Below are 14,409 nucleotides of genomic sequence, written 5' to 3' on the forward strand. Positions count from 1 at the left end.
CTAATTCTATGAACCTATATCCTTTTCTGAATTCACACAAAATTAATCGTCTAGATCACACAATTGTGTATTTAATTAACAGTTTTTAACAGTTTTTATTGACCTTCACCTTGTTTCTTTGCTTTGCTTTTCCTTAAAAACACATAACCAAATTGAAGTTCTTTATAGTTTACTATAATGTTATTAGGGCCCTGAAAGTCAGATGTACGTTCAATTCTTGACTATGTCACTTACAAAACTAACTTTATATTATAGGTGAGTTTAACAAGGCCAAGCCTCAGTTTCTTCCTGTGTGAAATGAGAATAATAATACTAGTGCAGATTGTATAGTGATGCAAAAGTCTTAATAACACATACATGTTCACTGATGAGTTAATCACTAGCTTCTATTTTCTCCCATTACGTATAATGTTTTATCTGTTTCTTGCTGATTGCCAGATATTGTAAAGTCTAATGCCAATATAATGCCAAGTAAATACAGTGCCAAGTGCAATTGCAAATCTTGTCACAGACGCAAAGCTTCACGAAATCGATTAAAATAAAGTCACATAATTTCTAAACACACATGTAAAGCCATTGACAAATAAATTGAAGAAAAGAAACTAATAAAAATATAACAGACTAGGCTTCTTAAAGATACTGAATGGAATATGGGAATAAATAGGTAAGTCTCTCTAGTATTTATCACAAAAAGTGACCATATTCATGATCATGCTCTAAAAAGTTTTAAAAGGACATTTTTATTGCGATTCATTTTTTTTTTTAATGCTCAAACTTAATTATTTAGTTTCTTTGCTTTTCTAAGAAGTAACTTATGGAGACAATGAGCAAGAGGATGAAATTCAGCACGAGAATAGGGAATCTCACCCCGCAGGTGTCTTGAGGCAGACCAGGGACAGCAGCCAAGACCACATGGTCTCATTTCTGCCTCAGGTCAGCCCTGGTGGTGCTGCTTATCAGCGACATGAGAAGCAAAGGAGAATAACATAAAGACTGCTCATCCGACTGTATGTTTGACATCTAGTAATTTCTTTAAAATTTCAACCTGGGGCGCCTGGGTGGCTCAGTCGGTTAAGCATCCGACTTCAGCTCAGGTCACGATCTCGCGGTCCGTGAGTTCGAGCCCCACATCAGGCTCTGGGCTGATGGCTCAGAGCCTGGAGCCTGCTTCCGACTCTGTGTCTCCCTCTCTCTCTGCCCCTCCCCCATTCATACTCTGTCTCTCTCTGTCTCAAAAATAAATAAACGTTAAAAAAAAAAATTTAAATTTCAACCTAAGCAACTCTATTCAAATATTGAAAAATAAACTAATAATTTCAAAACTCCAGTAGCAGTTTAGTAAACATTAATTTCCCTTGTTTCTATAACATTTTACAATAAAAAAGGTAATTTCATTACTTTTTTTGTTCTATTAGTAACTGTGAAAAAACAAAAACAGGTATTATTTCACTTTTACTCCTGAAAAAGCAAAAGTTGGCAACGTCCACTTAAACAGTCAGAGATAGGACACAGGCTCCCTGACTCCAGGACATAATGGTAAAGATGTCCTATGATGTCCCTTCTCTTTCCCCAGTAATACTAAAGTCTTTACACTGTAGTTCTAATTCTCATTACAGTCTTTTCAAGGTAGATTTTGTTGACCCCAAATACAGGTAAGAAATCTGAGATTCAAAAAGATTAAATAAACTTACCCAAAGTCACTGGTAAACCTAGCTTCCTACCTCCACATCCTCACTATTTTTCACCCCTTTCTTTGCTGAAGTTCAGTGTTGAATGTATTTATTAACAATAGAAGAACTATAGAGCGTGCCCCTGGACTAGGGTATGGTGTCATGCCTCTTTGGGACTCAGTTTACCTGTCAAAAGGAGGGAGGGTAAGGGGGAGGAGGTGAATTTACCAGTGAAAATCCTGGACTTACCCAGAGTGGTAATTTTCCATGGTGGGGAAGATCAATCAGTGCCTCCTTGATCTCTCCAAATTCTGGCTGAGAGACAGTCCACCCAATTCGGGGGTCTGCATAATAATGGGTTTCAGGGATACCTGAATAAAGAGATTCCCAGGCAGGTCAGACCTGTGGCAGTGGGGTTGCTTCTTGTTTTGTAAGCCATGTTTAAAACTAGTATGTAGTTAAACCCTGAAACAACCAAGAAGCACATTGAAAAGTGTGTCTCGTACTCCCTGACTCCCCTCCTCATGAGCAACCCTTGAATATCCTTCAGGAGACTGATCTTGCCCAAAGCTGTCTCCCAGAGTGTTCAACAGACCTTTAAATCTCAAGCCACACTGAGTAGGGTGCTTTAGATACATTGCTTATTTGTAGCTAGATGGGGCACCCTAGTAAACCACCCCTTTTTTACAGATGAGGAAATCTAAGCCCAGAATGGGGGAAAAATAATAGAGAACTATACCCACAGAGAAGAGGCTTTAGAGAATAGTAGAATTTTAGAAAGTCTGTCAGGGGAAAAAAGTGATTATTTTAAACCTTTCGGTCTATTCAGTTGTAATTACTGGTACATTTGAGACATAAAATTTAAAAATGATACATTTATTTTACCTTTGTGCTCTTTTTCTATATACTTTCTAAAGGTGATACTAAAGAGCAATGAAATGACCAAAAACCATGTTGCACCAAAAAAAAAAAAAAAAAAAAAAAAAGAAAGAAATCCAAAAAAGAATCTGTAATTCGTATAAATCTCTAGACTAAACAGATCAGGTCACTGCCTCCATCACCCCATTTAGCCAACTGAGATGTGAACTATAAAGAGATTCAATAAACTCCTAAGGTCACAGAATTTAAAGTCTGCTATGAAAATATACCAGCTATTCTTGCACCGTTCACTGTTTTTGATGACTATCTTTAATCTATGCATATTATAGTACAAACATAAAATCTCATTTAATAAAGCAATAAAGAGAATACATCAGCTGAAACTATGGTCAGTAAACTGTAGATTGAATTTATGCGTTGCAAGTGACCATTTACTTCTACTTACAGTACCTCAAGTCATGGATTATTTGGGAAGGGTTTTTCATATAGGTGATAAAAATTACATAAATGAGACAAAGATGATGAACATATGCATTTTTAGGTTATAATAAAGTTGCAGCAAAACAGATGTTTTCTATCAGCTGAAGTCTAAAAATAAATAACCTATATGGAAATTTTGGAGTTAAATCTGCTGGCTTCATAAGGAGATTTTGACATCTTTTTTTTTCCTTTTTAAAATAGAAAATTTAATGCTATCAACTATTAAGCAAGACAGAAGAAGAAAACATAGTTTTCTTTCACACCACATTCTTAGAGGTATTTTTATAACTTACTATAATTATTTTAGAATACAAAATTTTAAATGGACTCTATAACGTTTCAGATGAGTTTCAGGACCAAAAGTCTCTCATTAGAAGGTGATGCATTTGTTCGTTAAAATTGTAAAGCTGAAAGGCATCTTTCTTGGAAATGCTGAATTGCCATTTAAACTAAATAATAATAACCGTAAGACAGGTTTTGTATTCTCTCTTTTATTTCACACATTCGTATTAAGATTAGCAAATGTAGAAAGCAAGTTATAAGTGCAGGCACCAATCTACAAGTGGCCTTGAAAAGGAAAGCTGTTCCCAGGGAAAAGAAACCATTAAGATTATTCAAAAGCAAATGAATTCTCAATATATTTTCACATTTGACAATGAACATCTATTGTGTCAATCACTGTGTTGTCACAGAGACATGACAGAAAAAGCAAAAGAAAATGTCCCATATTACCCTTCAACCCCGCATGAATCTCAAAATCCACTAATTCCATCTCCTATCCATTTCAGTCCCCATGTCCTTAGCTCCTCTCCTCACCTCACTAAAATTCTCTAGGGGAGCGCCTGGATGGCTCAGTCAGTAGAGCATGCAACTCTTGATCTTGGGGTTGTGAGTTTGAGCCCTATGTTGGATGCAGAGATTACTTAAAAATAAAATCTTAAAATAAATAAATAAATAAATAAATAAATAAATAAATAAATAAAATTCTCTGGTCAGTCATTATAATCACCTCCTTGCATATGTTCTTGAGGACTTCTTTTTCATAGCTGGTTCTGTTCCATACTTACCAGAACTAGACGGGTTGCAGGTTACACAGATGTAAACATTTGTCAAAAGTTATCAAGTTGTACATTTAAGAGTTATCCATTTTGTTGCATGAAATTTTACCTTTAAAAACTTTAAACAAATATTGAACTTCAGTTAGTAGGTTGGCTTTTTGCAATACTATGGGTTAGCAATATTAAAACTTGTTTAAACATATGAGTAAATATATTGAAAGTAATGGGACTAGTATTTTAGGGGGAAGCTATATATGTGGAAAGAAGAAACATTTGTATTGGATTGAAATAGGAAGTATTAATATAAACTCATGATTTTTAATATCTACCTACCTAGCTAAACACATTTAGAAGTGATTATAGATATAACCATATATGTGTATGTACATGTACATGTACTAGATATGTCCACTGAGATTATCTAAAAGTTATGACAGCATTAGCAATGAGCATACCTAATGCCTATGTCTTGATTTCTACTTATCATTTGCATTAAAAGGAACTAGACTTCTTTTTTTTTTTTTTTTTTTTTTTCAACGGTTTTTATTTATTTTTGGGACAGAGAGAGACAGAGCATGAACGGGGAAGGGGCAGAGAGAGAGGGAGACACACAGAATTGGAAACAGGCTCCAGGCTCTGAGCCATCAGCCCAGAGCCTGACGCGGGGCTCGAACTCACAGACCGCGAGATCATGACCTGGCTGAAGTCGGACGCTTAACCGACTGCGCCACCCAGGCGCCCCAAAAGGAACTAGACTTCTTAAAGAAAAAAAATGATTCCAGGTCTGTGTCAGAGGGAAAAATACAGCTATAAAGTATATTATTGGGAAAATTGATAACATTTGAATATAGGCTATGAATTTGATAACAGTGTTTATCAATATCAATTTTCCTGATTTTGTTAATTGTACTATAGTTATGTAAGAGAATGTCCTTGTTTTTAGAAAATATTCACTGAACTATTTAGTGGTAAGGGGTCACAAATGTCTCCAGTTTACTGTCAAATAGTTCAGAGAAAAATCATCTATCTATCTATCTATCCATCATCTATCTTTCTATCACCTATTGAGAGAATGCAAATGATAAAAACAATTGGGAGAAAAAGTAAACAATTGGTTAATGTAAATAAAAATATTCCTTGTTCTCTTCACTTTGCCGTAAGTTTGAAATCATATCAAAACAAAAGTTTAAACAATATCTTCAATGGCTTCTTGTGTCAGTCAGTATAAGACTTAGTTTCAAAAATGGCCAAAAAGTGTCCACATTGTCATGTGTACCTTCATTGCTTCTCTGATGCCGTCTTTTCCATCATTTTCTCTTTCAATGCTTTATCCTCAGATGTCCTTGTAACATATCCATCTTACAAGATGTCCTTGTTACATCCCTCATGTCCTTTAAGTCTATGCAAAAATCTCACCTTCTCAATTGGACCTTCTTCTTTTCCATTACATCCTGCCTTACCCCCAACCTTCACACTCTTGATCTTCTTCACCCTGTTTTACTTTTTCTCTTCCATGACACCTATTAACTTTCTAACAACCATATGACTTATATGTCTTATTTCTGTCCTTTTGCCATTCTCTAGAATGTGAGTTCTAGAGACAAGAGTTTTGTCTGCTGCCTTTTCTGGTATATCCTAAGACCTGGGACAGTACAAGTCACTCGATAAATATTTGTTGAATGGAAGAATTATTACTATCACATTGTCAGATTACCTCTGGGAAACATTTACTCTTTTGAATATTAATATTTAAGGATATTTTTTCTTTATAGTTCTTAGCTCACTGTAGTTAGTGTCTATTAGGTATTAATATCTGTCATGTTAAAGCAGTATAGTTTCAGCTATTTCTGAAGCATATATCTAACTTAATTGGAATAATTTAAGGAGTTTAGAGAAAGTACTTAAGAAAGCCATCTGAGCTTCACAAGGAGGCAGTAAAATGCTCTGGCTCCTTCTTTTTATCATCTGTTCCTCAGCTTTGAAGGTTTGGAAATAAGAAACTGGCTCACACTAATCAAAACTCATGAGATATACTGGTGAGCATACCAGTTTAAAGAATTCTAGTGAGAAATAAAATTTCTACAGATATCAGATATTTGAATCTTCTACTCAACTTATTTTCCTTAAGAACTTGACCTGCAGTTCAACAGATAAGTACAAAGTTACTTTCGTGGAATCAGAAAAAAAAGGAATGAATTAGATTATGCTAGCCCAGTGAATACATTTTTCTGTCTAAGGACGGATCATCTAGGAATATAGTATTGGAAAATCCACTCCTCTGTACAGGGCATTTTCTCACTTCGTGATGTTGAAAAGGATAGTATTATAACTGTGTTTGGAACACTCCCCCTTTTGAAGTTTCATGTTGATAATCGGTTCACACATTTCTTCCTTTAGTCATTTTAATACACACCTAAGCCACAGTCAAGCCCTATTGCTATTGGTTTCCAAAGGAAATCACATTGTTCTTTGAAGGTAATACGCTGAATTCATTAGTTTAGCTTTTAGAGGTGGTATGAGGTGATTCCTCCACTGTAACTCATGTCTCTATTGTCTTCAATTAGATAACAAAGAAAATGTTTAATAAAAGCTGCCTAATGCTTAATCAAATTAAAAAATTCCCGAACAAAGTTAGGCTTCATGAAGTTCTAAAATCTCACTAGGTCACTGGTTCTGGACCACAATACAGAAAAAGCACTTCTTCCTATTCCTTCCCATAAGTGCAGGTAAAAGTCCTGGACATGATATATAAAACAAACATAAGAAGACTGTGAAGGTATAGAGAAGACTGACCAACTATGAACCTTGGAACCCAGGAAAGACCAAGATGGCCTTCCTTTTTGATTCCTATATCCTGGACTGGGTACTGGAGAAACCATACCTGGAAAAGCTGATGGGAACTGACGAAAAAGAGCCCTCATAAAATCTAGTTCTTCCTGGCAAAGGACAAAGAAAGGAACAGCTTAACAAGATGAAAAATTTTTAAATAATAACTGCCCTACTGCAGAAGTGCACCATGGAACAAAATGCAGCTCTAGCCCCATCACTGTCAGCAAAAGCTGAGTGGGGATCCTAGACTTCTACCCTTGCCGGGCTGTAATAGAGCCCTGCAGTGTGATGTCAGAGAAGCCAAGCGGGGAGATGGGAATCCCACCCTCATCCAGTGGTAGCAATCCTCTCCCAACAGTGTCAGTGGAAGTCAGCCAGGATCCTGGGCTTCTGTCCCCACCTGGCGGTAATAATGCACCCTCCCATCTCCGCAGAAGTGATACAAGAGGAAGCCAGTGGGGAACTTTCACTACCAGCCAGCAGGAAAACAATTTCCTTCTTGCAGTGTCAGTAGAAAACATTAATACTTTTCTGACGTGGATCTCAATGTATGCAGAGGAAGTATTTAAGATAATTATATTACAAGTGAAAAGCAGTAAAGTAACTCAAAGGGAGGCAAAATTTCCACATTTGATTCTGAAAGTAGTAGACCTTTGTGGTGATGGAAGAATTCTGTATCTTGATTACAGTGCTGGCCACAGGAATCTATATACATGTGATAAAATGACATGGAACCATATACAACATTGTACCAATATAAATTTCTTGTTTTGACATCATACTATAGTTAATGCAAGATGTAACCATTGGGAGAAAGTAGATGAGGGTACCCAAGGACTTTTCATTATTGCAGCTTTTTGTAAATCTATAATTATTTCAAAATAAATAGTAAATAATAAAATTTTAAGAGATCTTTATTAGGGCATATTTGGAAACTTCTCCTAACCATGCAAAAACATAAGAAGCATACGATAAAGAGTTGGTATAAAATTATTAGAGCAGATTTCCTCAGTAATTGGTTGGGGGGGGGAGATTCATAGTTATTTATGACCTATTTGTTTCAGGGAATGCAATTTTGTTTTGATGTTGATATTATTATCAATTTCTGCTTTTTCTTTTTAAATTTGAGTATAGTTGACACAATATTATATTGGTTTCGGGTGTATGATTCGACAAGTTTTATACATTATGTTATGTTCACAACTGTAGCTACCTATCTGTCCCATGACACTGCTGTTACAAAGTCATTCAACTTCTTTTTATGTAGTCAATAATAACACTATATAAAAGCTCATGAGTCATCTTGTCTGGTCATTAATATAACTGACAAGTTTTTAGCATTTCCTAAAGAAAAGATGATTTGGGGCGCCTGGGTGGCTCAGTTGGTTAAGCATCCGACTTTGGCTCAGGTCGTGATCTCACGGTTCGTGGGTTCGAGCCCCGCGTTGGGCTCTGTGCTGACAGCTCAGAGCCTGGAGCCCACTTCAGATTCTGTGTCTTCCTCTCTCTCTGCTCCTCCCCCACTCAGGTTCTGTTTCTCTGTCTCTCAAAACTAAATAAACATTTAAAAAATTTAAAAAAAAAGAAAAGAAAAGATGATTGATTATCTTCAGCTATCAGGGAATAGCAGCAGATACCTTGGAAGCCTGCAAGGATTTTTTGTTTTGTTTTGTTTTGCTTTTTTCCTCCTTCAAGAAAGTGAAAAAAAAAAAAAAATAGAAAGGAGTCTCTGGATCTATTAGTGGCACAAGTAGATAGCAGCATCAAACTGTGATAGCCAAATACATCCGGACCTCATTGCCCATGTGTGTCTGATTTTTTATCTAAAGTGAAAATCCTTCCTGTCCTTCCAACCTATAGAAAACATTTTCTAAGTTTCTTCAAAGCCCAGATCACTTTTCTGGGAATTGATCCCATCATCCCCCTACCAGTCCCATTTGAACTATGTGATCTTCTCCACTGGTCACAATTGATTAGACTAGTAGAGGAAAGGAAATCCTATACTAATTTGGAATTGGGACACACAGACTCAAATTGAATAAACTTAAGGTCCAATGTTGCCAGTTTTCTATAGTCATTACTTCTTCTGAATCATGAAATATTCCAAACACAGGAAAAAACCTACCCAATTTCTTCCCACTGTAAGTTAACAGATATTAATGTACTACCATATTTCTTTCAAATTTCTTTTTTACTAAAAAACTTATGAACTTTAGATATAGAATTAAAATTAAAAAGGCTAGTACAAGATGTACCAACCACCAAGATATAAAAATAACCAAATTTTTGTCACATTCATTTATTTTTTAATTATGTTTTAATTGTGGTTAAGACACAGAACACAAAATTTTTAAGTGTGCAATTCAGTATTGTTAACTATATTCACATTGTTATGGAATGGATCTCTAGGACTTTTTCATCTTGCAAAACTGAAACTCTATGCCCTTTGAACTATTTCTCATTTCCTCGTCCCCCAGCCCCTGGCAACCACAATTCAACTTTCTGTTACTATGAATTTGACTACTATAGATACCACACAGAAGTGGAACTATTCACTTTGTGAATAGTGAATAGTGTGTCTTTGTGACTGGTTTATTTCGCTTAGCATAATGTCTTCAAGGTTCATCCTTGTTGTAGCATGTGACAAGATTTCGTTATTTTTTCACACTAAAAATATTACAGTGTATATATTTTCCACAACTTCTTTTTACATTCACCGATTGATAGACATTTGGGTTACTTCCACTTCTGGGCTATCGTGACTACTGCTTCAATGAACTTGGGTGTGCAAGTATCTCTCTGAGGTTCTTTCAGTTCTTTTGGATATATATACAGAAGTGGGACCACTGGATCACATGGTAATTGTAGTTTTATGTTTTGAGGAATCTCTATACTGTTTCCCACAGTGGCTGCACCATTTTACATTCTCATTCACAGAATGCAAGGCTTCTATTATCTTCACATTCTCACCAACACTAGTTATTTTCTGGGTTTTTTTTATAGTGGCCATCTTAATAGGTGTGAGGTGATCTTGCATTGGGATTTTAACTTTCATTTCTTTAATGATTTCTTTAGATGTGCATTTCTTCATATGCTTGTTGGCCATTTGTATATCTTTTTTGGAGAAACGTCCATTGAAGTTTTTTGCTCATGTTTAAATTGGGCTGCCTTTTGTTGCCATTGAGTTGTAGGGGTCCTTTACGTATTCTGGATATAACTCCGTATATAATATTTGCAAATATTTTCTCTCATCTGAAGATTGTCTTTCACCCTGCTGACTATTTTCTTTGATGTGTAGAAGTTTTGAAATTTCATGTAGTCTCATTTGTCTGTTTTTACTTCTGTACTTTTGGTGTCATACCAAAAAACCATTGCCAAATTTAATGTCATGAAACTTTCCCCCTATGTTTTCTTCTAAGGTCTTATGTCTCACATTCAGGCCTTTAATCCATTTTGATTAATTTTTGGTAAATGGTATAAGATAAGGATCCAACTTCATGCTTTTGAATGTGAATATCCAGTTCTCCCAACACCAATTGTTGAAGAGACTGTGCTTTTCTCCATTGCGTAGTCTTAACACTTTTGTTGAAGTCATTTGACCATAGGCAAAAGGTTTTATTTCTGGGCTCTCTATTCTATGCCATTAATCTATATGTCTGTTTTTATGCCAGTACCACACTGTTTTAATTAATGTAGCTTTGTATAACTTAATGTATTTTTTTAAAAAACTGTTCACAATTTTCCTTCTTTATATATTTTACAGCAAATATCAGACCACATAATTTTAGCCCTATGTGATTCAATATAAATCTCTAAAAATTGTGGACATTTTCTTTTCAGAAAGTATCATCATTACTTAATAAGATTGGCAATGTTACTTTGTTATCATCCCATACCTAGTCCAAAATCAAATTAGGAATTGTCTGGAAAATGTGTCCATTGATTTATTTGAATCAGGATCCAAACAAGGTCCCCACTTTAATTTGATTACATCTTGTAAGTCTCTTTTGATTCAGAGAAGTCCTACCCTTCCTCCTTTTCCCCTCAGGCATTGATTTATCGAAACTGGATTAGTTGTCCTATAGAATGCCTTACATTCTGGATTGTTTACATCCTTGTTCTGTCACTTAACTTGTAAATGGAAGTTAACTGGTGGCTTAATTGTATGATCATTTAACTATACATTGAAATTCACTCAGAACTTTGATTTTTTTTTTCATATCTATATACAGTTTTCTTAATTCACTTGCAAACTGGAGATTCTGGGGACTTTTCCTAGTTTCACTGGTTATTCTCAGATGCCTTCCCATGTTTCCACCCAGAATATGTAGGTCTTCTTCCCTTAGTAATGAATGTTTGTTGGCAAATTTTTTGAACCCTGAGTTGGAGTTCAACCAGTGGAGCACACCGGCTGTCCCCATTCATTTCTCACTATTCCTGCCACCCAGCTGTGTCCTTATTCTGCTACTGTAGGTAATTTATCACTTGTGTTCACAATCTGAAGTTTTTGGAAATATCTTGCCTTCTAGTTTATACAGATGTTGTCAATGGATTTCTCATTTGTTATCCTAATTCATTTGCTTATTTTTCAGGAGGAATTTTTTGGAGATTAAAAATCAACCTTGCTGCCAAGATCACATCACTGGAAGTTTCTCAACTTTCTTTTTGTTAAGGAAAGAAAATTATCACAGAAAAACCACACCTCCCAACCAATTCTTTTTCACTTTTTCCCCTATGCCCACCCCTAAAGGTAACCCCATCCAGAAGTTCCCATGCATGTTTTTTTTTTCACTTTTACTACATGTATATGCATCCATTAAATTTGTATCCTACTGTTTTGTGAGTTTAGAATATTTACATATATGTTGTCATATTATATGTATGATTTGCTACTTGGTTTTCTTCACTCATAATTGTATTTCTTGAAATTTATCCATAATGAAGCATGAAGCTCTAGATCATTAATTTTAACTGCTGTAGGGTATTCCATAGTTTGAAGAAAGCATAATTTGTCAGTTCTCTGACGAGAAAAAATTATTCTATTTCACTATAATAAGTAGCAGTACGAAAGAAAGAAAGGAAGAAAGAAAGAAAAGAAAAGATAAAAGAAAAAAGAAAAAAGAAAAGAAAAGAAAAGAAAAAAGAAAGAAAAAAAAACAGTGAACATGTTAGTTTGTGCCTATCAGCATGAGTTTCTCTAAGATAAAATTTAGGAGTGGAAGTGTCAGGTCAAAGGGCATTTGCATCTTCTTATGTTCATATGTATAAGAGTTTCCTCCATGTGTATCTATACTGAAATTTGTGATGTTTTCACTTCTTACATCCTTGTAGGCGTGAAATGGTATCTCATTGTTAATTTATTTTACATTTTCCTGATTGAAATGTGAGGTTGAGAATCTTTCTTATTGATGATTTGGTTTTCTTCTGTGACTGGCCTGTTTATGAAATTTCTCCTGGTTTACATGTCAATTTCTTAATGATTTTCGAGAGTCTTAAAAATATCTTCTAGATAATAACCCTTTTTTGGCATGTATTAAGTACAATGGATTTTCTTAGTGTCTTCTGTAAATCCTCTCTGTCTCTCTCTTTCTCACCCTCTCTTGTTTTTTCTATTTCTATCTCTGCCTCTACCAGTGTCTCTATTCCAACAACTCTTTCTCTCTCTATAGCCCAGACTTTGTCCATGAAAACATCTTGGGAAACAGGCAGCATACCAGTCTTTTCATTTTCCCAAATCTTTCTCAAAACCACGACCACCACTTACATTTCTTTCTGGAACGTCCTTTCTTTCTGAAGCATTGACACTCAGTAACCAGATATTAAGAACAAAAGAATTCTACCTTTACGGACAACCTGTTTGTCAGTTGTAATCATGTTCTGTATATTAGTTTAAGTTCAACTGGTGTTTTTCCTTTTTATAGCATTTCTCTTATTACACTTTTCCTTATTCTGGATCTTTCCTATTCCCTATCTTTATCAGGATTTTGCAAGTCTGGTGAGTGCAATAAACAAAATGTTAATTGTGTGGTGGGTGAGGATATGGATAATAGGAAAAAGAAAAATAAATTCAAATTCCTTTATAAACATAAACCATGTATTGAATGAGAATTTGATGTTATGGCAAAATAAAAGTTGAGGTGATAATGTCAATTTATTTAAATGAGTAGATGTCAAAGTCAAAATGATTTGGAAAATAAAGAAAAGTTTCTAGAACATACCAGATTATATTATCACATTGTCTCCACACACACACAAAAATGGTGTTGATGCACAAATGCCTCTCGAAGATTATGTAAGTTTGTGAGTCTGAAGTAATGCTATTTTGAATATTAACATCTAGTTAATATAACTTCTTAAAGTGAAATATATGGAGTAAAGGTTTTCTTTGCTTTGTTTTCCTTTTTTTATCTTTCTCTTTGGCTTTTCTTTAGCATAGACTAGAGAAATAAAGTCACCTGTAAATGCTTAGAGTTATTTATTTGGATTCCAATTTAAACTTTCCATTATTTTTATTTTTATTTTTAAACACAGGCATTTGTTTGGTTTCATGAGAAAGCCCTCAGTTTTGTTCTCTTCTTACCAAAGTTTTTAAAATGGAAGTATTATTTTAACATTTGACAATAATAGACCAAAGAGGGTGATAACATCCAAGTCCTAAGTAGGTATTTCATCACCTAGAATAATATTTTTAACGAGAAAATGCATTAACAAAGAATAGTAGGGGATTCTAATTATAATAATTATAACTGGAAGAAATAGCTGACCTGGGATAACACATCTAGTCCAAGTTTGTATCCAATATAAATTTTTAAATCTAAAAAAAATCTAAATAATATTTAGATTCTAAGTGATGAGTCAGATTTGGAGACAAAAATAGTAGCACGTAATGTTTAATCTGTTCAAAAATAGGAATGATTTCATTTAAAAAATGACAAACATTCTTCAGAGTTCCAGGCCTCCCAGTTATTTTAACATAACAATTTATCTTGGAGGAAGGTTCATAAACTCTGCACTGTTTAGTTTACTCCTGCACCTTGCAGGAGTTCACTTAGGAAATTGACTCTTAATTTGGTTCAAAAGGTCAGTGCCCTTAAATGAGGGTTTTGTGCAAGGCACAATACAAAAAGGTCAATAATATTATTTGAAAACATCATTATTACTTTGCACTCTATTTAAGCCTATATTACCCTCAAAAGAAATTAATTATCTTGGTGATTTTGTACCTCATTTGCCTCAAAGTTTTTTGGTTTGTTTGTTTGTTTGTTTTATTGATAAATGTAATATCTATATTAACTTCAGGTTGTACCTTGAACAAAATCTCACTCTGATTTACAGAATAATTGAAACCATTCTCAAAAATGTCCAATATAATAAAGGACAGGTAAGCTTCTTGTTTCATAACATTTTCCAAAAAGGCTTTTATTTCCAAGTAAATTTGATCTATTCTTATTTGCTATTAATTTAGCAGCCATGACCTGAATTTGATTTATTTA

General features: G+C 34.6%; 1 protein-coding gene across 4 annotated transcripts in view; it reads left to right on the plus strand.

Moving 5' to 3' along the window:
- Positions 1-11,767, plus strand: part of PTGER3 (prostaglandin E receptor 3) — a 187,493-nt gene extending 175,726 nt beyond the window's left edge. Inside the window, exon 3 of one of the 4 annotated variants that reach the window (XM_058716988.1) lies at positions 11,509-11,767. In XM_058716988.1, the coding sequence (XP_058572971.1) occupies positions 11,509-11,529 (21 nt within the window). In that variant the 3' untranslated portion in view covers positions 11,530-11,767. Of the gene's footprint in view, positions 1-6,808; positions 8,438-11,508 lie in introns of those variants that run through there. The other 3 variants (XM_058716983.1, XM_058716989.1, XM_058716985.1) reach the window with 3 other exon arrangements.
- Positions 11,768-14,409: the final 2,642 nt, after the last annotated feature.

This window comes from Neofelis nebulosa, chromosome 2 (assembly GCF_028018385.1).
Source record: "Neofelis nebulosa isolate mNeoNeb1 chromosome 2, mNeoNeb1.pri, whole genome shotgun sequence".
Lineage (NCBI taxonomy): Eukaryota > Metazoa > Chordata > Mammalia > Carnivora > Felidae > Neofelis > Neofelis nebulosa.